Below are 26,747 nucleotides of genomic sequence, written 5' to 3' on the forward strand. Positions count from 1 at the left end.
ATGCTTGTGATGTTTTGTTTCTGTGGCTGAGAACACAAGGAGCACAGAACGAGAGAAACCCTTTGTGAGAGGGGACTCTATTAAACCAACACACCCCTTGGCCTGTCATACACACGTCAGCTGGTCTATCCACAGACAGACACGCAAGGGTATGCAACCCTGTGAGAGAAGAGTCAGTGGGAATCCATATCAAACACTATTCCCATTGCGTAACCAATAGCCAAAACCAATTTAAGGTCAATCCCACAGTTAGGAAACCGCACCAGACAAGATGGACAGATAAGTGCTGCATGGGGAGAGGATGTCACGCCCTGGTCTGTTTCACCTGTTCCTGTGATTGTCTCCACCCCCTCCAGGTGTCGCTTATTCTCCCCAGTGTATTTATCCTTGTGTTTCCGGTCTCAGTGCCAGTTCGTCTTGTATGTTAGTCAAGTCAACCAGCGTGTTTTTATCCCTGTGTTTTCTGTCTCTCAGTGCCATTTCGTCTTGTATGTTAGTCAAGTCAACCAGCGTGTTTTTATCCCTGTGTTTTCTGTCTCTCAGTGCCATTTCGTCTTGTATGTTAGTCAAGTCAACCAGCGTGTTTTTCCTGTACTCCTTTTGCTATTCTCTTTTTGATAGTCTTCCCGGTTTTGACCCCTGCCTGACTCTGGACTACTTTCCCACCTGCCTGATCATCCTGCCTGCCCGGACCTTGATTCCGCCTGTCCTTTGGTACCTGTTGGACTCTGAACTGGTTTTGACCCTTTTGCTTGTCCACGACCATCCTCTTGCCTTACCCTATTGGATTAATACATATTGTAAGACTCCAACCATCCGCATCTGGGTCTCGCCTTGTGTCATGATAGAGGAAACATTGGAGTGAAGTATGGTGCAGCCTCCTGCAGCCAACCTATTTCACCTGCTAGGACAAATGTATCTGTCAAATACTTTCAAAATGCTCCGAGCTAAATCGAGCATACTTCAAGAAATTGATTTGACCGAGGTCTGGTATTGGTGACCTAAATATAAATATGTCCTGTGGTTTGTTCCAATTGCTCAATGTTGCATGATCACAACCATTTTTTATGCGTTTGTAACCAGGTTGCCATCCAACCTTTTGATGCGAATAAAGTACATGTCGATATAAAGCAAAATTCATGACCGGCCTGGTTTAAAATGTCAAAACTAAATACGCTAGGAATTATGGGATCTTTTTGTGTCTGTAAAATCAAAAAAAATGGCGGTAAAAACGTTTTTATGCGCAAATATTGACATAATAACCATCATATCGAAGTAAACTTGGAATCTAATGACATGTGTGGTCCTCCCATAAGACTCAGGAAAGCAAGCAATTTCTTAGGCTACAGATAAAACAAGTTACGATGAACTTCACAGGGTGGTGAAAGTGCACGGTGATGAGCTTGATGTTCCTTTCCTGATAAATTGAGGGTCTTAATCTGGTGACATGATGATCGACGTTTGGCTGAAGTTTCACAAATAAAAATAATCTTGCTCTTTTGTTCGTAATAATCTCCTCTATAGGGCCGGGACGATACCAGTATCGCGATAAGCATTAGTAGCGTGGCAAGGACGCAAAACATGAAGAGGATATAACTTCTTTAGGAAAACAGCCCTAATGTTGGAAACAAACACTATGTTATCATGGAGTGTCCCATGTATTTATTTCCCAAGTATAGCAAACAATATTTTATATACAGCAGGTTTTTAAAGGACCCAAGAGTTTGATCTACTACGTGTTTTCATTTTTGCCATGGGAAAAAAAAGGCGCTTCTGGTATTGTCCCGGCCCTAGTCATGTAGGCTATACCTGCACTGTAAATGAGGAGTGCACATGCCAATACCAGAGTGGGCACATTCGCTATATGCCGCAACATTTTTTGATACAAAACCATCAGTAGAATTGAAAATGCGATGAAAACCCATTTAGCTTGTATTTTTTATCTGGGAATTTAACCGCAAAAGTTAACCGGCCTCGCCTCTCATGCCACATTCAAAACCAAGGCGGCACTGAAGATTTGTTTTCACATGGCTTGCAGCTAGCAAGCCTTCTTGTGTTATTTAAAAAAAGCTCAGTTCGCAAAAAGTAATCGGCAAAGAAAAATATGGCAGCTGTCCGCTCATTTATTGCCTCTTGGACAAAGGATTTGTTTTACTGAAGGGCCGGGCTGTTTGCGCTCACTGTTGTTTGTCGGACATCAAGTGTATAGCATAATTTTGAAACAAGACATGAGAAAAACTTCAAGAATGAGCCGGACAAGGCTGAAGGAATCAAGAGGGCCGTGTCCAGGTATGAAAAGTAAAGCTGTGTGTTTTCAAATCTACACGCAGTCAAAAATATCAGGAGCTAAAGATGCGCAGTGCATTGCTAAACATGGAAAAACATTTACTGATGGGGAATATATCAAGAAGGGCTTCCTCATTAGTTCACAGGCTATGTTTGATTGATTGCCTAACGAATGCACACTCGTCGTAAAGATAAAAGACATCCCTGTGTCTGTCAGATCTGTTGAAAGGCCTCTTGCTGAGATGGTTGAAAATATAAAGGAGCAGCAAACAGTAGCGTTAAAAGCTGAACCCGTGTTTAGTGTGGCTCTTGATTAGAGTGTGGATGTGAATGACATTCCACGTCTGGCAGTTGTTGCAAGATACTGTGACTCAGAGTAGGTATGCGAGGAGCTGCGTTGTCTAAAACCCATGCACGGTACTACTAAAGGGGACGAAGTAGCAAAAGCCTTCAAGGATCATTTTGAGGAGAGAGGTGTCGACATTCAAAACATATTCGCTATTACAACTGACGGTGCACCCACTATGATGGGTAAACATAAAGGATCGGCAAAGCTGATTGAAGATAAGATTGGCCACCCCGTGGTTAAATTGCACTGTATCATTCACCAAGAGATTCTGTGTTCCAAGATTTCAAATTCCAATTTGGATACTGTGATGACTACTGTAGATAAAATCGTGAATTTCCTTGTTGCTCGCTCGTCTTTGACACACAGACAGTTTCGGTCACTGCTGGAAGAGATGGAACAAATCCACAAAGACTTGCCCCTTCACTGCAGTGTCAGGTGGTTAAGTGGAAGGAAAGTTTTGGAATGGTTTGTGGAGTATTTGGATACGGTTAAAGCATTTCTGTCTGAAAAGGGCCAAAACTACCAAGAGCTAGAGGATGTGGATTGGCATGTAAAAATGATGTTTCTCACTGACATAACAGGTCACCTGTCACATATACCCCCTCTCCTGCCTCTAGGTCATCAGGCTGCTGATTATCCCGCACACCTGTCATCATCGTCTCGCGCACCCGCGCCTCATGACACTCACCTGGTCTCCATCATCTCCTTGATTATCTTCCCTATATATCTGTCACTCCCCTTGGTTCTTTCGTCAGGTGTTATTAACTCTGTATTCATGTCAGTGTGTTTTGTGTTTATTGTTTTGTTTATTTATTAAAACACTCACTCCCTGTACTTGCTTTCTGACTCTCAGCGCAGTCGTTACAGAATAACACCTCACCTAAGGGAAGCATCAGGGAGTGTCGGTGTAATGACGTCGGGTCCGGGAACCGTTACAGGCACCCCTGTCTCAGCCGGATCGTCGGGCTTTCATGCCTCCACCGGCTCTCCTACTTCCACCGGCTGGTCAGGTTCTCATGCCTCAGCCGGATCGCCAGACTCCCCTGCCTCAACTGATCTGTCAGGTTCCCGCGTCCAAGCTGACTCGACAAGTTCACGTGCCTCAGCTGGCCTGACCAGTCCACTCCTGATCCCTGGGTTCGTCCCCTTTGATGGCGTCCTGCAGTGCGTCGGGGAGTGGGTACTGAAGCTGGAGCTGAAGTCCAAGTTCTCTGTCAAGCAACATGGGCCTTATTTTTTGATCAAGCCAGACAACTTTGAGGAGAGTGACATGGATCTGTCTGTGTTTCAGTGGAAGGATATCGAGGACTTTGAAATGCAGCTGATCAAGCTCAAGGCATCCTCCCTTTGGTCTTTAAAATTCACGGAGCTGCGCAAAGACCTGGAAGGGACAGAGAGGTCAGGGGGCCTCCATTATCCACTGTTGAGAGAGTCTGAAGAAGGTTGCATGTGCAATGCTTTCAGCATTTAGATCCCCGTATCTATGTGAACAGATCTTTTTACACATGAAGTTGATCCTGAGCCCCTCACGCAGCCGGCTGACAACGGACCACTCGGAGGCCTGTGTGTAGCTCAAAGTCCCCAAATATAGCCCAGATAATAAGCAGCTCAGCAATGGAAGGCAGGGAGAAGGATCGCACTAAATCGGTAAGAAGAGATTTTCAATACAAAATTAAACAACCTTGTAATGTTCATGCCAATAAACGTGAGTGTATGTGTGTTGCAGGGGATTTGGAATAAGATGGGGGGGGGGGGGGTGAGTAGGCTACGATTCTCAGCAGCAGATACGGAGATACAGAGTTCAGTTACATTTGGGGCTGTTGGTATGCCTAACAGTCGTCTTTTTATTGAACCTTGTATTTTTCAATAAATAATGTCATTTTGTAATCACATGTAATACTTGGCCTGTCATGTTCGTCGTATACATAATGAGCGGACCAAGGTAGATAGAGGTAGAGTTCCACATATTTATTAAAGTGAACCTTCAAAAAAACAACAAAGAATAAACGAAAGTGAAGTTCGTAGCGCACATAGCACTAAACCAAAACGAAACCATATCCCACAAACGCAGGTGGGAAAAGGACCACACTAAGTATGATACCCAATTAGAGGCAACGATCATCAGCTGCCTGCAATTGGGAACAACTTACCCCAACATATAAATTCAAGACTGGAACACCCCCTAGTCACGCTACATGCATCATATCACATATATACACATTATTATTATTATAATAAACAAAGTATAAATTATATTTTCAAGTTTCTAATGAAATTTCCATATATAAACAATCAAAATGGCTGATAAATGCAATTGAAAACAGCAAAGTGTCGCACCACAACGAAATCTTGATTCTTGATAAAATGCAAGGGATATTGTCCATAAATCAAAACCATGAACAAAAACCAACATTTAGACAGCTTTACGGAACAAAATATACATAAAGCCACTACTACAGGCCATCAAGTTACAAATACAGGCATCAAAATTAAAATGACCATAGTATTAAAACTGCTGACCACAACTGCATGTCAGACAAATACACATAATGCAATGGAATAAGAGGAATAACATCAAAAGGAATTACTTACAATCATCAAGGATGCTTGCCAAACAAACTCAAACAAACAACGGAGAAAATCAGGAAGTACAATACAAAGATCTACAGTTGAAGTCAGAAGTTTACACACACCTCAGCCAAATACATTTAAACTCAGATTCACAATTCCTGACATGTAATCATAGTAAAAAATCCCTGTCTTAGGTCAGTCAGGATCACAACTTTATTTTAAGAATGTGAAATGTCAGAATAATAGTAGAGAATTATTTACTTCAGCTTGTATTTATTTTAATCACATTCCCAGTAGGTCAGAAGTTTACAATAACTCAATTAGTATTTGGTAACATTGCCTTTAAATTGTTTAACTTGGGTCAAACGTTTTGGGTAGCCTTCTACACGATTCCCACAATAATTTGGGTGAATTTTGGCCCATTCCTCCTGACAGAGCTGGTATAACTGAGTCAAGTTTGTAGGCCTCCTTACTCGCACATACTTTTTTAGTTCTGCCCACAAATTTTATATGGGATTGAGGTAAGGACTTTGTGATGGCCACTCCAATACCTTGACTTTGTTGCCTTTAAGCCATTTTGCCATAACTTTGTAAGTATGCTTGGAGTCATTATCCATTTGGAACACCCATTTGCAACCTGCAGCAAAACACCCCCACAACATGATGCTGCCACCCCCCGTGCTTCATGGTGTTCTACGGCTTGCAAGCCTCCCCCTTTTTCCTCCAAACATAACAATGGTCATTATGACAGTCCTATTTTTGTTTCATCAGACCAGAGGACACTTCTCCAAAAAGTATGATCTTTGTCCCCATGTGAAGTTGCAAACCGTAGTCTGGCATTTTTATGGCGGTTTTGGAGCAGTGCTTCTTCCTTGCTGAGTGGTCTTTCAGGTTATGTTGATATAGGACTCACTTTTACTGTGGATATAGATACTCCTGTATCTGTTTCCTCCAGCGTCTTTACAAGGTCCTTTGCTGTTGTTCTGGGATTGATTTGCACTTTTCACACCAAAGTACGTTCATCTCTAGGAGACAGAACGCGTCTCCTTCTTGAGCGGCCGGACGGCTGCGTGGTCCCATGGTGTTTATACTTGCGCACTATTGTTTGTACAGATGAATGTGGTACCTTCAGGTGTTTGGAAATTGCTACCAAGGATGACTAGACTTGTGGAGGTCTACAATTATTTTTCTGATGTCTTGGCTGATTTCTTTTGATTTTCCCATGATGTCAAGCAAAGAGGCACTGAGTTTGAAGGTAGGCCTTGAAATACATCCACAGGTACACCTCCAATTGACTCAAATTATGTCAATTAGCCTACCAGAAGCTTCTAAAGCCATTACATCATTTTCTGGAATTTTCCAAGCTATTCAAAGGCAAAGTCAACTTAGTGTATGTAAACCTCTGACCCACTGGAATTGTGATACAGTGAATTATAAGTGAAATAATCTGTCTGTAAAAAATTGTTGGAAAGATTACTTGTGTCATGCACAAAGTAGATGTCCTAACCGACTTGCCAAAACTATAATTTGTTCACAAGAAATTTGTGGAGTGGTTTGAAACACGAGTTTCAATGACTCTAACCTAAGTGTATGTAAACTTTCGACTTCATTTCTATAGATGCATTTCAAAAGGTGCAAAAACCGCACAGGATTTAACATCTTGGACAGTGCCTTGGTGTGGCGTAGCTCATCTGATACAGGCAGGCTTATAGTGGAGCTCCGTGGTGCTAATGGACAGCACCTCTGTTTAGCGAGCCATGGAATTCTTCAGTCAGTTTGTGGGCAATTAGACATTCAATAGACACAATTAGTTGTAATGCAGATATGAAAATCATAGCTGGCACGCAGCTCATTAGAAATGGTTGGATAAATTGTAAATTGGCACTCCACACAAAAAAGGTTGCTGACCAGTTTTACAGAATTTGGCTATATTTAACCAACTGGCCTCCCAAACGCAGACCATGTGTAAGCATGCCAGCCCAGGACCTCCACATCCGGCTTCTTCACCTGCGGGATCGTCTGAGACCAGCCACCTGATGAAACTGAGTAGTATTTCTGTCTGTAATAAAGCCCCTTTGTGGAGAAAAACGTATTCTGATTGATTGGGCTTGGCTTCCTAGTGGGTGCACCTGGCTCCCAAGTGAGTGGGTCTATGCCCTCCCAGGCCCACCCATGACTGCGCCCTTGCCCCGTCATGTGGAATCAATAGATTAGGGCCTAAGTATTTATTTAAATTGACGGATTTCCTTAACAATCACTGAAATTGTTGCATGTTGCGTTTAGATTTGTGTTCAGTATAGCTATGATCTCCCTTATATCTTAATGTAATGGCATAAAATAAAATGTTTGATTTTTATCAACAGCTGTAACAAGTTGTCCAGTGTAGGACATCTTTACTGGTACCCTAGTTTAAAGAAAGACCCATATACATACAGTGCCTTGCGAAAGTATTCGGCCCCCTTGAACTTTGCGACCTTTTGCCACATTTCAGGCTTCAAACATAAAGATATAAAACTGTATTTTTTTGTGAAGAATCAACAAGTGGGACACAATCATGAAGTGGAACGACATTTATTGGATATTTCAAACTTTTTTAACAAATCAACAACTGAAAAATTGGGCGTGCAAAAATTATTCAGCCCCCTTAAGTTAATACTTTGTAGCGCTACCTTTTGCTGCGATTACAGCTGTAAGTCGCTTGGGGTATGTCTCTATCAGTTTTGCACATCGAGAGACTGAATTTTTTTCCCATTCCTCCTTGCAAAACAGCTCGAGCTCAGTGAGGTTGGATGGAGAGCATTTGTGAACAGCAGTTTTCAGTTCTTTCCACAGATTCTCGATTGGATTCAGGTCTGGACTTTGACTTGGCCATTCTAACACCTGGATATGTTTATTTTTGAACCATTCCATTGTAGATTTTGCTTTATGTTTTGGATCATTGTCTTGTTGGAAGACAAATCTCCATCCCAGTCTCAGGTCTTTTGCAGACTCCAACAGGTTTTCTTCTAGAATGGTCCTGTATTTGGCTCCATCCATCTTCCCATCAATTTTAACCATCTTCCCTGTCCCTGCTGAAGAAAAGCAGGCCCAAACCATGATGCTGCCACCACCATGTTTGACAGTGGGGATGGTGTGTTCAGGGCGATGAGCTGTGTTGCTTTTACGCCAAACATAACGTTTTGCATTGTTGCCAAAAAGTTAAATTTTGGTTTCATCTGACCAGAGCACCTTCTTCCACATGTTTGGTGTGTCTCCCAGGTCTCGTTTGTGCAAACTTTAAACGACACTTTTTATGGATATCTTTAAGAAATGGCTTTCTTCTTGCCACTCTTCCATAAAGGCCAGATTTGTGCAATATACGACTGATTGTTGTCCTATGGACAGAGTCTCCCACCTCAGCTGTAGATCTCTGCAGTTCATCCAGAGTGATCATGGGCCTCTTGGCTGCATCTCTGATCAGTCTTCTCCTTGTATGAGCTGAAAGTTTAGAGGGACGGCCAGGTCTTGGTAGATTTGCAGTGGTCTGATACTCCTTCCATTTCAATATTATCGCTTGCACAGTGCTCCTTGGGATGTTTAAAGCTTGGGAAATCTTTTTGTATCCAAATCCGGCTTTAAACTTCTTCACAACAGTATCTCAGACCTGCCTGGTGTGTTCCTTGTTCTTCATGATGCTCTCTGCGCTTTTACTGGACCTCTGAGACTATCACAGTGCAGGTGCATTTATACGGAGACTTGATTACACACAGGTGGATTGTATTTATCATCATTAGTCATTTAGGTCAACATTGGATCATTCAGAGATCCTCACTGAACTTCTGGAGAGAGTTTGCTGCGCTGAATAATTTTGCACGCCCAATTTTTCAGTTTTTGATTTGTTAAAAAAGTTTGAAATATCCAATAAATGTCGTTCCACTTCATGATTGTGTCCCACTTGTTGTTGATTCTTCACAAAAAAATACAGTTTTATATCTTTATGTTTGAAGCCTGAAATGTGGCAAAAGTTTGCAAAGTTCAAGGGGGCCGAATACTTTTGCAAGGCACTGTATTTCCCATAATAAACAATATACCATTTCTATTCAATAACACAACTAAAATATATTCTAATATAGTTTCTATCCACATATTAAGGGGCTCTTACAACCAGTTTTTCGTTCCCCTTTAACAACTACATTCTCTTTGTGGAAGAAGCCTCTGGACTTCACAAGGATGAGCCTGATTACAAATTCTGTCAACCGTCAACGAGTGTAATCTTGCATATCTAATCTCCAAAGTGAAGAACATAGTTAGAGCTTCCACCATTGGGTTACATGAGACCAGGATTAATTTGTTCATAAACAAAGCCTACTCCAATTTACCACTGCCTTCCATAGCTATGAATAACTTATTAATGCATTAGCCAAGCGCCTTATGAGGGTCACAAAAACAAGATCACTTAAAGGGATACTGATAGATTCTGGCAATTAAGATGGACCCATGGATATAATTTTTATGTCTCTGCGTGCAGTATGAAGGACGTTAGATGTAGTTTCGTGAGCCAATGCTAACTAGCGCTTCAGTGAAAAGTTTGAATCAAATCAAATGTTACTGGTCACATACCCATATTTAGCAGATGTTATTGCGGGTGCAGCGAAATGCTTGTGTTCCTAGCTCCAACAGTGGAGTAGTATCTATAAGTGCAGTAGTATCTAAAAACAATTCACAACAATACACACAAACAGTGTTTATATGAAGCCTGGTTCATCTAACCAGTAAATTGGCAGTGGCAGTCACAAATAACTAAGAGGGCTGGGATCTGGGATACAAAGAGGGATCAGAGGACTGTGCTTTCTTCCCTATGTCCCAGCCAATAAAGCATGGTTAATCCAGACTGAATTCTGTGCTCACGGTGACATACACACACAAACACACACACACACACACACACACACACACACACACACACACACACACACACACCGATAGGCTATAATATAAGCTCTTTACTGATGCTGGACTCATTTACCTCTGGGATGAGAAGACAGCGGCTGTGCCAATTATGGAGAAAACAGCCTGTTTGCTTGTCAGTGGAAAGAGAAGAAGAGAATCCACATGTAAGACTGTAGAGAAGCATGTTAAGACCCCTGAGGTTTTGTATGGGGGGGGGGGGGGGGGGGGGGGGCAATGAGAGTGTCGAATTTAGTCAAGATAAACATGAATTGTTTATTTGATCTAACAAAAGTTTCTTGGTGTACTGATAAAAGTGTGATGCACATCACATCCCGGAAACATTAAGAAAAACGTATAACACACACGCACACAAAAGTGAAATAGAAAGGTGAACGCAGTGATCAGGTTGGTTCCACCATGCTAATCATAACCACCATTGATAATGTAATCATTGCCCACTGTGTGTATGTGTTTGTGCATGACCAACCAGTATCTCTGACATGTTTGCCAAGATAGATTAGGGGTGTGCCAACATGGCCATACTTGTATTCAAAATCATATCCGTAAATAGCCAGTTGATAGTCGGATTGGATGATACTCGTGAAAAAACGTAAATGTTTTAACGTGCCTAAGTAGATGTTGGCAAAATACCTATCTCCCTGCACGTTTATAGACCAAACAAGCTGCTAATTAGGTTCCGTTGAGGTGTGTGTGTGTCTGACCTGTGTCTGTCTTCAAACTTGCAATGGGCAGACAAGTTTGCTATCAATCAGAATGCGCGTCAGTGTTTTGTTTTCCTTACCCTCACCCCGCTTGTTAGATAATATGCACATTGATTGAGGCTAACAGTAGGCAGCAGCAGTCTGAATGACCAGACCAAAACAGCGAAGTGAAGGTGATTGTGTGAAATTCTGAAGCGAGTGGACAGCTTCACTCTATCCAATCAGAGCAGCAGGATCAACATACAGCCCACCCGTCTTTTTACAGACTGGTAAACTAGCCAGTTGAGTGATTTACACCACGTAAAACCTTACTTGACTGACTGACATGCGAAAGATGTGTGCATGCTGGCAACCACATTCACCCCCCCCCCCCCCCCCCCCCCAGATCACAGATAATTACTTAAAACTACTCGGATCATAATCATATCCAGAAAATTGTCCATATCCATTACGATACTCGTTGTGTCCGACTACTCGGCACACCTCTACCCATTACCACCAGACAAAATGCCGATAGGCACAGTACCTGTATCGGCAGGGAATGACAACGAAAGGTGAAAGGTGAACATTGTTATATTAGCTTATCACTGCTTCTTTGGTATAATGTAAAGGATTGTTAATTCTACATGGACCTGTTACTACATTTGAAAGTTATCAAACCATTTAGTTTAGAATATCTACATACATTTAGCAATTGCATTCTTCTCATATTACTCTGTAGGCTACTGACCTATTCAATGCTTTCTACTGCATTTCTGCCTATAGTTATTGAATTCAACCTGCAGGAGGTTTGTTTGTTGTGATTGAATGGGGGGAAACAGCTGCTGGCAAGGTTCTGACAGATGGGTGTGTCTTGGTGGTGGCAAGACGAAACTAAACCCTAAGCAATTAGCTCTGGGAGCTAACACCCGTCTTCAGGTCTCGTCACGCAAGCATAGTTCTCTGATCCACCAATGTGACCAACCGAGTATCGATCCCAGGTCTTCTGCCCGACTCTAATACTTTAGACTTGGTAGGTCATTACGACTCTTTATGTCATGGTCATAAAGGCTTTATGAAAGCTAAATGTTACATGATCACAACGCTAAGTAAACCGTACCTCTTCCATTTTATACAGTAAAACACTACACTGCATGGACACACTTTAGTCAGATCCAAAACAGTCCAGCTGACATTTCCTGTATGTCGAGAGCCATTATGAACCCCAGGAGGTTTACAGATCAATATCCTCTCCCAATGGTATGGCCGGGGTCCATTAGCAGCCCTCACCCGGAAGGTGAGTCTGATACGATATGACAGGGGCTTTCAGAGAGCTCGTCCATACTTCAAACACACTGTCACCAGTAGGGTTACAAAGGGTCGGAAACTTTCCGGTAAATCTCCGGGATTTTTCTGAAAATTTTCCATGGGAAGTTATTAAGCCCTGGAATTTGGGAAATTTTACTTAAATTCACCAAAAAAGTTTTTATAACAGTGAACCTTTCTTGTGGGATACACATAAGACAATTCTAGGTCTTGTGGCATATTTTGGTTAAACTATCCCCAATTCATTGGAATTGCAACCCTCTGCATGCACAGTGCATTGTTCCATCACATGTGCAGTGCACTCTTCCATCACATGTACAGGTGATTCTCAAGATCTTGCACACTAATAAGATGCTATTGAGCTCCACTAGTCTGAGCCAAAGACTACATACTTTCAGGTAAGTTTTGATTACAATACTGGGTGGGGTGAATATATTTTATGTGACATACATTATTTTTTGTTAACTAGAAAATAATAGCCTACAGCAAAGTGTGTTTAAATAATTTCTAACTTGTTAACAATTTCTGCTAGTTGTGGGTTTTAGCTTGCTTGAGCCTGCTAACCGAGGAGTTTTAATTCACCTGTTTCCATACATGTTTAATTTGAAAACATGTATTTTTACAAAGGAGTTATTTAATATAACTGCTTAACTATCTATCTGTAGGTGGAATTGTATTATTATTATTTTTTACTCATTTTTATCTGATCTTTACAGGAAAATGCCACTGGCACCATCTGATGTATGGATACATTTCACTCCAGTAATGTGGAAGGAAAAGCTGTGTACATTTGCAAATACTGTATGTAGTCAGATAAATGCTGATGAATGTCTTGCTCGAGCTGTGTATGCAACTGGTTCACCTCTGATGCTCACAGGCAATGTGTATTGGAAGAGATTTCTGAATGTTCTTTTCCCAGCATACACCCCTCCAACCAGACATGCTTTATCTACTCATTTGCTGGATGCAGAGTTCAACAGAGTTCAAGTGAAGATCAAGCAAATCATAGAGAAAGCAGACTGTATTGCAATCATCTCTGATGGGTGGTTGAATGTTCGTGGGCAAGGAATAATTAACTACATCATCTCCACCCCTCAACCAGTATTCTACAAGAGCACAGACACAAGGGGCAACAGACACAACGGTCTCTACATTGTAGATGAGCTGTAGGCAGTCATCAATGACCTTGGACCACAGAAGGTATTTGCACTGGTGACAGATAATGCTGCGAACATGAAGCCTGCTTGGTCTAAAGTGGAGGAGTCCTACCCTCACATCACACCAATTGGCTGTGCTGCTCATGCATTTAATCTGCTCCTCAAGGTCATCATGGCACTGAAAACAATGGATACACTCTATAAGAAAGCCAAGGGTCATCAAGTTATAGCAACAATCTTCCTCACCAAGCAAAGTGAGAAGAATAAGAGCACCACATTGAAGCTGCCCAGCAACACGCGTTGGGGTGGTGTTGTCATTATGTTTGACAGTCTCCTGGAGGGAAAGGATTCTTTCCAAGAAATGGCAATATCACAGTCTGCCGATATGGACAGCCCCATCAAGAGGATCCTCCTGTATTATGTATTTTGGGAGAGCGTGGTAAGCAGCCTGAAACTCCTGAAACCTATAGCAGTAGCCATTGCCCAGATTGAGGAAGACAATGCCATCCTGTCTGATGTTCAGACTCTGCTTGCAGATCTAAGAGAAGAAATCCGTACTGCCCTGCCCTCTTCACTGCTGCTCCAAGCAGAGGAAACTGCAATTCTGAAATACATCAAAAAGCATGAAGACTTCTGCCTGAAGCCCATACACGCCGCAGTGTACATGTTGGACCCCAAGTATGCTGGCAAGAGCATCCTGTCTGGTGCAGAGATCAACAAGTCCTATGGTGTCATCATTACCGTGTCTCACCACCTTGGCCTGGATGAGGACAAGGTTCTTGGCAGTCTGGCGAAGAACACTTCCAAGCAAGGGCTTTGGATGGAGATGCAATATGGCAGTCGTGCTAAAATAACTCATCAGCCACCTGGTGGAAGGGACTTGGTGGATCTGAGGCTCTTTCCACCGTTGCCTCCGTCGTCCTCCAAATCCCACCAACATCAGCCGCCCAGAGCACAACAGGTCCTTGTTTGGGAACACACACACACACCAAAGCACGCAACAAAATTTGAGGCTTTTTGAGCCTGACAACGAGCCATCCTCAGCAAGGTTGGAAAGTGACAGTGAAGATAAGGCCTCAGAGTCTGATGTTCAAGAGGTGGACATTGAGGAGGTCCAGGGAGAAGACATGGAAGCCTTAGAGGAAGACAACCAAAGCTCTAGTTTCTAGACTATCATTTTACAGATGTTGAAAACATTTTTGGGAGATGCAATGGATCATTGGGTATCATTCAATATTCCCTTCCTTTTGTTGTTCAGTGAAATCATTCCATGTGAAGAGTCAACTCATTTAATTAAAGTTCAATTCGTAACTAAATAGTTATTTTTCTATTGGAAGGATTTAATCATTTGCAATTATGTCTACTTATGATAAGGTAAAAGGTTTATGTTTATGCCTCCATATGATATGGTAAATATATCAATGCAAAAAACATTCCCATATATTCCCATTAATTCCCACAAAAAAAGTTTCTACCTCTGAATATATCCCAAAATGTGCAACCTTAGTCAACAGACAGAGGACAGGGAACAGCACATTTAGTCTACAGCCCAGGGTGCACATACATTTGAAGTCAGAAGTTTACATACACCTTAGCCAAATACATTTAAACTCAGTTTTTCACAATTACTGACATTTAATCCTAGTAAATATTCCCTGTCTTAGGTCAGTTTGACCTTTCAGGTTATGTCAATATAGGACTTGTTTTACTGTGGATATAGATACTTTTGTACCTGTTTCCTCCAGCATCTTCAAAAGGTCCTTTGCTGTTGTTCTGGGATTGATTTGCACTTTTCGTACCAAAGTACGGTCATCTCTAGGAGACAGAACGCGTCTCCTTCTTGAGCGGTATGACGGCTGCGTGGTCCCATGGTGTTTATACTCGCATACTATTGTTTGTACAGATGAACGTGGTACCTTCAGGCGTTTGGAAATTGCTCCCAAGGATGAACCAGAAGTGTGGAGGTTTACACTTTTTTTCTGATGTCTTGGCTGATTTCTTTTGATTTTCCCATGATGTCAAGCAAAGAGGTACTGAGTTTGAAGGTAGGCCTTGAAATACATCCACAGGTACACCTCCAATTGACTCAAATTATGTCAATTAGCCTATCAGAAGCTTCTAAAGTCATGACATCATTTTCTGGAATTTTCCAAACTGTTTAAAGGCACAGTGAACTTCGTGTATGTCAACCTCTGACCCACTGGAATTGTGATACAGTGAAATAGTCTGTCTGTAAACAATTGTTGGAAACATTACTTGTGTCATGCACGAAGTAGATGTCCTAACCGACTTGCCAAAACTATAGTTTGTTAACAAGAAATTTGTGGAGTGGTTGAAAAACGAGTTTTAATGACTCCTACCTAAGTGTATGCAAACTTCCGACTTCTACTGTAAATAATGTGCATACATTTAGTCTGTTTATATTCACACAGACCCCTTTATTAGGGTACACTATTAAGTAAACAGGCAGCAGAAATATCCCTGTCCATAGCCTGCTGTTAGTATAACTTATTGGTGTAATATGGACAGTCTACCACAAAAATAATGTTTTGCTTTCAATGGACTGACATGCATTGCAGTAATCTGCTCTTTCTGTTTGCAAGAGCCCTCTGCCTGGGAATTATGGCTGTTTCAATTAAAGCATCTATTTTGACAGATCAGATGATGAGATGCAGATGCTTTCTCATTACTGTGTGTGCTCTAGTACTCTGTGCAAACAGGGAATCACAGTTTACAATGTAATATCTTTTGACAGCTCACATCTGACTAGACAGCTGTCAGTATTAACCAAATCAAAGGTTATGGTAGAAAATGTCTTTATAAAGCATTGCATTTGACAATATACGTAATGTAAAGAACAATGCTCATCATCTACTCTTGTTATTGCTAACATAGGCTATTCATGTCGAGTTCTGCCAGGAATGAGGAGGCAAATTTTACTGCTTCACCCATCTCATATGTATATACTCTATTCTATTCTACTGAATCAATGCCACTCCGACATCGCTATTCCTAATATTTACAGTACCAGTCAAAAGTTTAGACACACCTACTGTACTCATTCAAGGGTTTTTCTTTATTTTCACTACTTTATTGGGACTATCACTTATTTTTTTTTTAACAGGACAATGACCCAAAACACACCTCCAGGCTGTGTAAGGGCAATTTGACCAAGAAGGAGAGTGATGGAGTGCTGCATCAGATGACATGGCCTCCACAATCACCTGACCTCAACCTGGTTGAGATGGTTTGGAATGAGTATGACCACAGAGTGACGGAAAAACAGCCAACAAGTGCTCAGCATCTGTGGGAACTCCTTCAAGACAATTGGAAAAGCATTCTTCATGAAGCTAGTTGAGCGAATGCCAAGAGTGTGCAAAGCTATCATCAAGGCAAAGGATGGCTACTTTGAAGAAACTCAAATATACAATATATAACACTTTTTTGGCTACTACATGGTTCCATATGTGTTATTTCATAGTGTTGATGTCTTCACTATTATTCTACAATGTAGAGAATAGTACAAATAAAGGAAAACCCTTGAATGAGTAGGTGTGTCCAAACTTTTGACTGGTACTGTATATATTTCTTAATTCCTTTCTTTAACTTTTACATATGTGTGTATTGTTGTGAATTGTTAGATACTACTGCACTGTTGGAGCTAGGAACACAAGCATTTCATTACACGCGCAATAACATCTGCTAAAAATGTGTACTTATGTGACCAATAACATTTGAGTTGGACAGTGGTGTCTTAGCCCTCATGTGACTGTGACCATATTATCTGATCATCTTTCCAAGGGCGTTGGCGTTCTGATGATGGCTAATCACATATCCCTTCCTTTGTAGCCTATTACTGTTACAATGTAGCTGTAATCTCGATATGGCGTTGACAGTTATACATATACGATACATTAATACCAAAGATGACAACAGCAGTATAACTCCATACTCCAAATAAAGAAATGGTCAACTGAGACATGATTTTTCTATAATATATACATATTATATATACACACACACACACTTTATTTACCTCTTTCCTTCTGCTCTCTGCCCCGGGTCTGGTGATCAGAGCGGTGTCACCGCAAACCACAGCGACATCCTCGACGAACACACAGTCCGGGAGTGACTCATCGGCGGGGAGTTCTATCACCTGCAGCCCGAGTTTGTGCTTCAGAACCCCAACATATACCTCATGCTCCCGCTGAGCTTTCACCAGGTCCACGTCCAAAACGTTCATCCGCAGTGCCTCTTTAGCAAGGGATGAGGGGATAGCTCGTACAACGGCGTGAGTGAAGTTACCAAAACCTGTCATCACACCAGCCATGTTCCGTTAACTGTTGTTACCCTCAAATTGCTCAAACAAACAGCTCGAACCGTAGCCTATGCTAAACGTATGAGAGAGCGAATGCTGCCGGTTCTCTTTCTGTTGGTTAACCTTTGTTTGTTTGATTTTCTTTGTTTTTCTTTCTTTTTTTATGTACTGAACTGACAGCTCCACTTCGGTCAAATAGGCAACAAGCAAGCAAGCGGTCTGATGACGTGCACTAACAAATCATCGACTTGTACCAATGTAGCAATTTCCAGTGAAGCGCACAGCAAAGCCGGACAAGTGACAGTGTGGCTCTTAAACAGCGCAAGCACAGACGCGCTGGCTGTTACTTTGTAACAACTTTCTATTACTTTGTAACAACGTTTTACCATCGAGGAACAAATGGGTTACAAAATCACCACAGTGTCTAGACATAAAATAATGTTAATCAAGGCGAGTGTACAATCAGTAATCAAACCGTTATTAATATTTACAACCACCTGGGTTTGTCAGTCTTTTCATTCAAATACAAATTATTTTAGAATTTGTACATTCTTAAACATAGTGTATTTTGAAGATTCGAGAACAATGGTCGCTGTCATCTCTGGCTTGTTACTGCAATACCTGCCAGTTTAGCAGATTCCAATGCCAATGCAAAATAAAAATGGAAAGATTCTGCTCGGTGCTCTACTATTGACATAATTTCATATCCCTGGTTGACAATAACCCATTCTCCCCTGACCCCAGCTCAGAACAAAGGGCGCTTCTTTGACACAGTCCAAGGACAAGGAGGTGCAGTGGCTATTCTGAGCCATTCACTCTTTGATACACCTGCCCAATTGTGTTCAGACTACAGTGTCCCCCAGCAAATCAAAGTGTATGGCAATAATGGGAATACCAGATATTCACAGTGAACAAAACACATATTTTAGAATCATTTCTAATGTCAGCATACACCAGCATGTTATTGTCGAAGTATATGGGAATAACAGATTTCACATCACCACTGAAATATGAACAAAGCACACATTTAATTTCTCTAATATTGGTCTTCTTAATGTAATAGTCATAAGAGACCCATGGAAAGGGAAAGGAAAGGGAAAGGGGATACCTAGTCAGTTGTACAACTGAATGCGTTCATCTGAAATGTGTCTTCCGCGTCATGGGAAAGGAGAGTCAAGAGTTCTTCAGCTTCTTATGGCCATTGAATGAAGGAGTGTATTGTATTTATCCTGCGCTGTGCTCAGTGTGCAGACTAAGCAGGGAAGATATTCCTATTCCTATTCTCTGTGGTGCCATCTAAGGAAGCCTCTGGGCTCAGCTTTGAATGGAATGTTTCTCCAGACTTCCTAAAGCACATTCTTCCACACCCCGGACCAAAGTTTGTATTTTCTTGTTCCAGATACACTCAATTATCCTGACTGGTCCAAACATTCCAGGAGTCCCGCATTCCATTTTCCACTCCTGGATGGACTACCTGCTCTGTCAAAAAACCTCAGTCCTCCAATTTTTTTCTCATTGTGTATGTCTGACTCTGTCTGGTACATTCTGCCCTAGAAAAATATCTCTCGCTCCCATGCTTAAGTGCTTGGGTTAGACTGAAGGAAACCTCTCATTGGCACACCTGGTACATTCAGAGAATCTGTGTTTATCCTAAATGGCACCTTTTCCCTATGGGCCCAGGTCAACAGTAGTCCGGTATAAAGGGAATCAGGTACCACTTGGGACGCAGCCTCTGAGATCTACCATAAAAAATTGTGAAAACAGAGACAACCCATACACCAGGTCTGCGGTTGATTTAAACCTCAATAACAATACCAGCCTTTACTCTCTCTAGATCAATAAAAAGTCCTGCTAACACAGGGATAATATATCGTTTTGAGTGGCAAATAACAATAAGGTTCTGGCAAAGGCGGCAAGTCTTTCAACTGAATCTAATGCAAATTACCCATTGCTTTGACACAACAGTAGTACAGTAGCGCTGTGTTTAGCCTACCTTGTATAAATGGGGCACAGGGGCAGTCACCCACCTATAACTCTTGCCCCCTGTCTTAAATGGACAGCTTTTGTGCAAGATGGCCTGACTGTTGTTTTGGAGTAACGTTATGCCCCGCCTGTAAAAAAAAAGAAAAAGTGGGCAGGAGAATACTAAAATGGCCGACATTCTCCACTCTATTATGGATTGGACTACCATAGTGAGTTCTTCCACCATCCACCTACTTCAGATGCACTGACTGTCATTCCTTTGGCAGGCTAGGACACACAACAACAACACACTGACTTCATAACACACATCTGTTAGGGCTGTAGGTAAAACAAAGGACATACCAGGTCCAGGAATAGAAAGACCCAAGTATTATGGAAGAGGGCTCTCTTGTGACTAAGCACAGTGTGTGTACATAAGAACACCCCATAACTCACTGAGCTTCCGTCCCAGAGTTCTATGAGCTGACATAGAGAGGAAGCTTCAACAACCACTGCATGTTATCCTTTGTTTGAACAGGCTTACAATAAACAGCCAATCCTATTTGGTCTTGTTCCGTTTTACACTAGTCTCTCTAGGACAATAGACTGGGATCCAGTGATTCATAAGGGGGACGGGGAAGAGGGGGATGGAAAATATCATCATTGCCATTACTACATGGATACACATTTCTAGCCCTGGTCGCCCTGGCGATGTTTCCTGAATGGGTAATTACAAGATTAATATCATTATGGGATGTTATTCAATGGTTCCATGGTGTACAGCACTGTTTCCTATAACATACACTGTGTCCTTGTAAGGGAAAGAGGAAAGAATCAGAACAATATGCTGGCAGAGCAGAACAATCATAATCAGAAAAGCATCTTATTGAGCTCATGGGGTCAAACTCACCACACAGAGACTTACTGATGAGGTCATAATGGATATTGGAATGGCAGGATGGCATGGGAAACATTTGACATTAAGGGTCCATTTATGTTTGGGAAACAAGCATCATTATCACCATCACTTGGATGACATAAGTATTACTTGGGGCTAGATACAATACACACACACACCAACAACCAAAATAAACTAAATCCATATGGGCACATGGCAGTGCCCCATTGGGAATCTGACACTCAAAACAAACAGACATTTGTTGATGCCAACTGTCAAGCTGTGACATAATGCCAGTTCATTTCATGAGCTTTAAAGTTGTTTGTCTGGTTTAATTGATGAAGAATCACAAGATTTCAGATGAATGACAAATTATATAGCCCTCGGCTACATCAAAACGACTCAAACAAATGAGGAAAACAGTCACAACAGTGAGGGAAATGTTAACAACCCAATGGGCACACACTGGTTGAATAAATGTTGTTTGCACTTAATTTCAATGAAATTACGCTGAACCGACGTGGAATAGACGTTGAATTGACATCTATGCCGAGAGGGAATGTCAAGCAAGTTAACCAAAGCATTACACCATCTAGTGTCTTAAACTGGAATTATGAAAATGTGGACAAATGAAAATAAAAAATAAAGCAAGCGCGCATCAAGATACAGATTATTAAATATCAATCGGTACAGAAATAATGATTGTCAAATTCCAACATCAAATGGAAAGGTTACAACGGATGACGGATCAGTTAAGATACTTCAATATATTTGCACAGTATGAACAAAGTGATAAAGCAATGGCGTATACAATACATTTTGAAACAAACGGATTAGTAAAGGTAAAGTAAGAAAAACTCACCGGAGGGAGATTTCTCAGTGGTCTTGAAAACCATTCTCCGTTAGTTATTTGTTCAGCGCTCTCAAAGTATCTCGTCATTTAAGTCTAAGGTATAAAGTTACTCAAAGAATATTTCCGTTCTTGTGTTTATGGTTATTATAAATAGGGGATTGTCATGTCGTCCTTCGGTGAACAGTCTATTAACATTATTTAGGCAGGAAAAAAACATGTTTTTCAAGCATTCTATAATCTTTGCTTTCTTGGTCAAATCCGGTTTGAAATTACTTCTAATCGTTGAATTTCTAAATTCTATAAAATGTAACTTATTTGAGACCCGAAGAATAGTAGGACTAGAAACTAGTTGGGTATTTTCTCCCCAAACTAACATCGTATGTAGAAAATTGGATCACTGTAGTAGATTATGTTTTCAAACGTGGTGGGCAGATTGCGTGAAAAGTAAATTAACCCAAGTAGGAATGCTAAAGAATATCCTGTATGAAGAATTTTAAAAACTCTTTAAACTGTCAGGAATGCTTTGTGGTTGGCTAGAGAAGGGGAGAAATATGTTAATAATGTAGGCTTCTGCCATACCAAATATGGCAATATTGTTACGTCTGAAGTCTGGTTCGCATCTGGAATAGTTTAGTTCTACGGAATAAAGGGGAGAGCGGGCCAAAAATAGAAACCATAAACTTTATTTCTCCCACTCTCAGACGCGCAAAGAAACTCCGAATACCGGGACTTCGCTCTCCTAAACTGTGTACAGTTACAGTAGCCTTCATTTAATATTGCAGTCTATTGATATATGGGCTATAATAAGACCTTCCCTTACATAATGATTCTCATCATAAACGTATGAGGAGAAGCACTGACAGCATGACAATATATTTTTATAGCAACTGTTTTTGGCAACTGTTGCACAAATTACAGCAAAATAGTTTGTAATATAATAACAGATTTAACAAATCTATAGCACGTAATAAAACACCTACATCAAAAGGATGAAAAATAAATCAAAACGACAATGTTACATTATCATAATTTTTATAATGTTTTTTAAATCACTATAATATTTGTATATAAGCATGTTACCCATAATGACAACAGCAGTCAAATGAATGGAAACAAACAGACCAAACTGCTATAAAAAAAAAAAGTTACATGTACCCTAACCCTACGGCCCATAACCTAAAAGCTGTGAGAAAACCAATAAAGAAAATAAAAAAGGAATAAAGGAGGATAGTATCGAAGGGAAACAGCGAGGCGAAAATGTGTTCAGTTCTAGGGAAAATGTAATTTAAGAAAAAAAAGTTAGACAGGGTGGTGCTTAGCTTGGATGGAAAACGCGCCAAGAAACATTCCTGGCATAGTTTTGGAACAGTTCAGCAGTCAGCCAACAACGACGTCAGCTTTCACTACAGTATAAAGGACAGGAGGTACTTAGCTTCAGCAGACTGCAACTTGCAACCAGAGCTAGAGCAACTCCTAAGCCTCTAACCAAAGATACTAAAAAACAAACCAAACCGCTACAGACGAGACGACTGACTGCTACACTTAGGATAAAAAGACACTTGCAAAGACTTAAAGCAATATATCGAAAAGGAATAGCAAAATAAGACAAATCTTATTATTGAATAGAACAAGAGAACAAGGCAAATATGTTTATTTGCTCAATCGTCGTGATGTTTATTGGAACCTTCAACGTGGTAAGTTATTTTTCTATAAAATATTTCAGTTGAAAGTTTCTTGTCTTTATTGTCTGGGAAATACAACATTGTAGAACACTGGTTTGTAAACGTATTGCCTCTTACTAAATCATTTCCGCACTGTTTGAATAACGAACTAAAGAAGCTATGTAAATATAACCTAACGATGTCACTCTTTTAAGATGTTGGTTACAAAGTATCTATCATTAACGTGCTCGGTTATCCACGCAGGTTAGTTCCTCCTCCTCCTGCCCCTCGGTATGCGAGTGCCCGATGGAGATGACCAGGTGCGCACCTGGTGTGAGCCTCGTAGCGGATGGCTGCGGGTGCTGTAAGGTCTGCGCGAGACAACTCAATGAGGACTGCAGTCTGACCGAGCCTTGCGACCACACCAAAGGGCTGGAGTGCAACTTTGGGGCCAGCTTCGGAGCTATGCGTGGCATCTGCCGTGGTAGGTGTCTCATTCAAATCCTACTATGCAGTAAACTGATCTTAGGTCTGAATAATGCTAGTTTTAAAGTTTGTAACCTTGTTAAAGTAATAGGATAGAGTTAAGATGAAAGAGTGAGAGAAAAAGAGGACCATGTGATTTCAACTCTAAGGAATGTAACTCAGTGCCTCAGTCTAAACTCAGAAGTACAAACATCCTGCTCTAGTAGAAAGTGATCCCCCCCTCAGTGGCTCCTCTCCTTAGGCAGCCCTAGCCTAGAACATTCTGAGCAATTTTTACAGTTAAACCAAGCCTCCCTCAGCCAGCATCAGCCAGCTTGTGATTTGTGATGTCTATAGCAGACGCTAGCCTTTTGAACAGAGGAATAACAGCAATTTCCACTCTCTTCTCCTCAGCTAAGTCAGAGGGTAGACCCTGTGAGTACAACAGCAGGATTTACCAGAACGGAGAGAGCTTCCAGCCTAACTGCAAGCACCAGTGCACATGCATCGATGGGGCTGTGGGCTGCGTCCCCCTGTGCCCTCAGGAGCTCTCCCTGCCCAACTTGGGCTGTGCCAACCCAAGGCTGGTCAAGGTGGCAGGCCAGTGCTGCGAGGAGTGGGTGTGTGATGACGGCAAAGACACTGACATCATTGGCAAGCTGTTTGGCAAAGACAGCGTGACTGACGAGTCAGAGAGCGACCTCACCAACAGGAATGAGCTCATCGCCATCGTCAAGGGAGGACTCAAGTCTCTACCTGGTAAGCAGCTTCTTTCTAGCAGCAGCCATTTTTTTTATTTCAGCTTTCAACAATAACATTTTCCATTGACTCAAATGTTCAAGCCCATTCCCGGAACAGTTTGTAATGTTTGTTTGATCTTTCTCCTTACAGCTTTCAGAGTCCAGCCTGAGAGCCACATGTTTGAGAGCCAGAAGTGTGTTGTCCAGACCACTCCTTGGTCCCAGTGCTCCAAGACCTGTGGCACAGGCATCTCCACCAGAGTCACCAACAACAACAATGAGTGCAAGCTGGTCAAAGAGACTCGCATCTGTGAAGTGCGACCATGCACCCAGTCTCCTTACTCCAGTCTTAAGGTAAGCGCAAGCCACTAAGACTATACTATATACTGAAACATGGCATACTATCGTTTTTTCTTTCTTTTAAATAACACTGCTCAGCCTGTTTATGGAACCTCTTGACTGACTGTTTCTTTCCCCTTGTTCCCCCTAACAGAAGGGAAAGAAGTGCAGCAGAACCAAGAAGTCTACCCAAGCTCAGAAGTTCACCTATGCCGGCTGCTCCAGCCTGAAGAAGTACAGATCCAAGTACTGTGGATCCTGTGTGGACGGCCGCTGCTGCAGTCCCCAGCAGACCCGCACCATCCGGATCAAGTTCCGCTGCGAGGATGGAGAGACCTTCAACAAGAATGTCATGATTATCGAGTCCTGCAAGTGCACCTTCAACTGTTCTCATTCCAACGAAGCCTCCTACCCGTTCTACAGACTCTTCAACGACATCCACAAGTTCAGAGACTAAATCAAATCTGATTGGGCTGAGAACCGACCACTGAGAGATCCCAAAACAACAACATTGACAGACCAATGGCAGTCCATCTAAACGCAGGGGTCCAACTTAATCGGCCAATGAACTATCAACTTCCTGTTGTAACTAGATTCCCAAGGAATTATGGGCTTACATCATGAGGACCTTATGAAGTGCACTGTCTGCTGTGACTAAATCAGCATTCTCAATCAAGATTCGCTTCATACTACTGGAGCATCATAGTAGCTTCGTTATGGAGCAAAATGTAAATTAACATGTGTAAATGACAACGTTAGTATGTTTAAATCAATTCGCTGTCTATATTTTCGACCGATACATACCAACCAGGCATGACCCCAAAAAATGTTTGACTTGTGTGTATATAGATGTTGTATGGATATGCACATACGTAACTTAATTTAGTATACCATGATCCCGTAACCGAAGGAACCAAGACACCATGTTACTGTGGTTCCATTCCTTCCTGACATGGGCATATATGTTCATGTTTTGTGGCAGCTATCGAACTTCCCAACGTTATCAAGAAAGACAAAGTGAAACGTGAAATAAATAAATTCATGTTTTTATTATTGTTATTAATATTATTTATCAAAAAAATGTAGCTACTTTATTTGGATATTATGTGTCTTACTGGAATAAATTGTAAAAATGATTTAATTTTATATGTTAAAAAATAAAACATATTTATTTATGAAATGTAAACACCATCTTTGTTTCCTTTTTTGATCAAACCGAAGATGGGTGACCAACAACTATCAGGTTACTGAGCTGAACATCTTCATTAGGATGAGTGAACAACAGTACATAAAGTACATACATGTAGGATCATATTATACAGAGAGAGAGAGGTCAAACAAAGTCACAATATACAGTGGTGGAACTCCATTAGTGATACCATGGACATTATCACTGTAATGACTCCAACAGAGTGATCGTTCTGGGCTGATCTGTTCTTATATAACAGAGTTTTGCAGACCGTTTCCAGGTTTTGTGAATTGGAATGTCATTGTAGAGCTCTGTAAGCCAAGGTAGCTTGCATTCACCAGATCAGGCTAAGCCACGCACTTGACTAATTCGAACAAAAAAAAGTCAATCCAAGCATAGCAATGAGCACGGAGCAATGCCAAGAATCTTAAGTGCCTGTAGTACCAATGAGCATTGATTAGAAGTAGCAATGCAAAGGACACTATGTGAATATGAATGTATTTTACACATAGTATACTATAAAAGAAAGAATGTACCCTCTTAGAATACACTCTTAATCCTATTGGGAATAACACTAAATATATACCTCATTTGTAGTGGTTGGATAGAAACATTGGCCCTCCCCACTAGGCTAGCTGCAAGGGGTTGCTAACTTGCTGCAAATAGTCTGATAAAGCCAGGTGGGATAAAGCTTCCCAGCCTTAGGAAAGCAGACATCAGGTTATAACCTGTGGAGGCTAATATTAGTCTCTCTTCTGCAGCTGCTGAGAAGGTGGATGTTTGCAGATGTCACCAAATACCTATGGTTTGAATTGGGGTAAGCAGACCAGTGCTTAAGGGCAAGTTCTCAGGTCGTAAGAACACACATAAACACATGTGCAAGTGCACACGCATACAGACATACACAGAGTTGAGGGTTTGATCCAGGTAGAGGGAAGGGAACGACTCAGGAATGCAGCGGAGGATCAGAAAGCAGACAGACATCCTGATGGGTGGCAGATGA

At 41.4% G+C, this 26,747-nt stretch overlaps 2 protein-coding genes across 3 annotated transcripts in view; one reads left to right on the top strand and one right to left on the bottom strand.

Moving 5' to 3' along the window:
* LOC110521789 (N(G),N(G)-dimethylarginine dimethylaminohydrolase 1) overlaps positions 1–21,816 on the bottom strand; it is a 119,354-nt gene extending 97,538 nt beyond the window's left edge. Inside the window, exon 1 of one of the 2 annotated variants that reach the window (XM_021599656.3) lies at positions 21,360–21,816. In XM_021599656.3, coding sequence (XP_021455331.1) covers positions 21,360–21,437 — 78 coding nt within the window. In that variant the 5' untranslated portion in view covers positions 21,438–21,816. Of the gene's footprint in view, positions 1–17,355; positions 19,762–21,359 lie in introns of those variants that run through there. The other variant, XM_021599655.3, reaches the window with a different exon arrangement.
* A 52-nt stretch (positions 21,817–21,868) lies between these two features.
* LOC110521788 (CCN family member 1) lies at positions 21,869–25,741 on the top strand. The gene is made up of 5 exons (XM_021599654.3): positions 21,869–23,044; positions 23,276–23,495; positions 23,891–24,235; positions 24,368–24,570; positions 24,710–25,741. Exons 1-5 carry the CDS (start codon positions 22,997–22,999, stop codon positions 25,010–25,012), a joined length of 1,119 nt encoding a protein of 372 aa, XP_021455329.3. The 5' UTR covers positions 21,869–22,996; the 3' UTR covers positions 25,013–25,741.
* The last annotated feature ends 1,006 nt before the right edge of the window (positions 25,742–26,747 follow it).

This window comes from Oncorhynchus mykiss, chromosome 4 (assembly GCF_057628025.1).
Source record: "Oncorhynchus mykiss isolate SJ-2025 chromosome 4, ASM5762802v1, whole genome shotgun sequence".
NCBI classification, from domain to species: domain Eukaryota; kingdom Metazoa; phylum Chordata; class Actinopteri; order Salmoniformes; family Salmonidae; genus Oncorhynchus; species Oncorhynchus mykiss.

What these genes read in the sequence shown, in the direction of transcription:
- LOC110521788 (XM_021599654.3), top strand. Translation starts at nt 22,997, where the DNA reads ATGTTTATTTGCTCAATCGTCGTGATGTTTATTGGAACCTTCAACGTG. An exon ending in AGGACTCAAGTCTCTACCTG is followed by an intron (nt 24,236 to 24,367) that starts GTAAGCAGCTTC and finishes TTCTCCTTACAG; the next exon opens with CTTTCAGAGTCCAGCCTGAG. An exon ending in CTCCTTACTCCAGTCTTAAG is followed by an intron (nt 24,571 to 24,709) that starts GTAAGCGCAAGC and finishes TCCCCCTAACAG; the next exon opens with AAGGGAAAGAAGTGCAGCAG.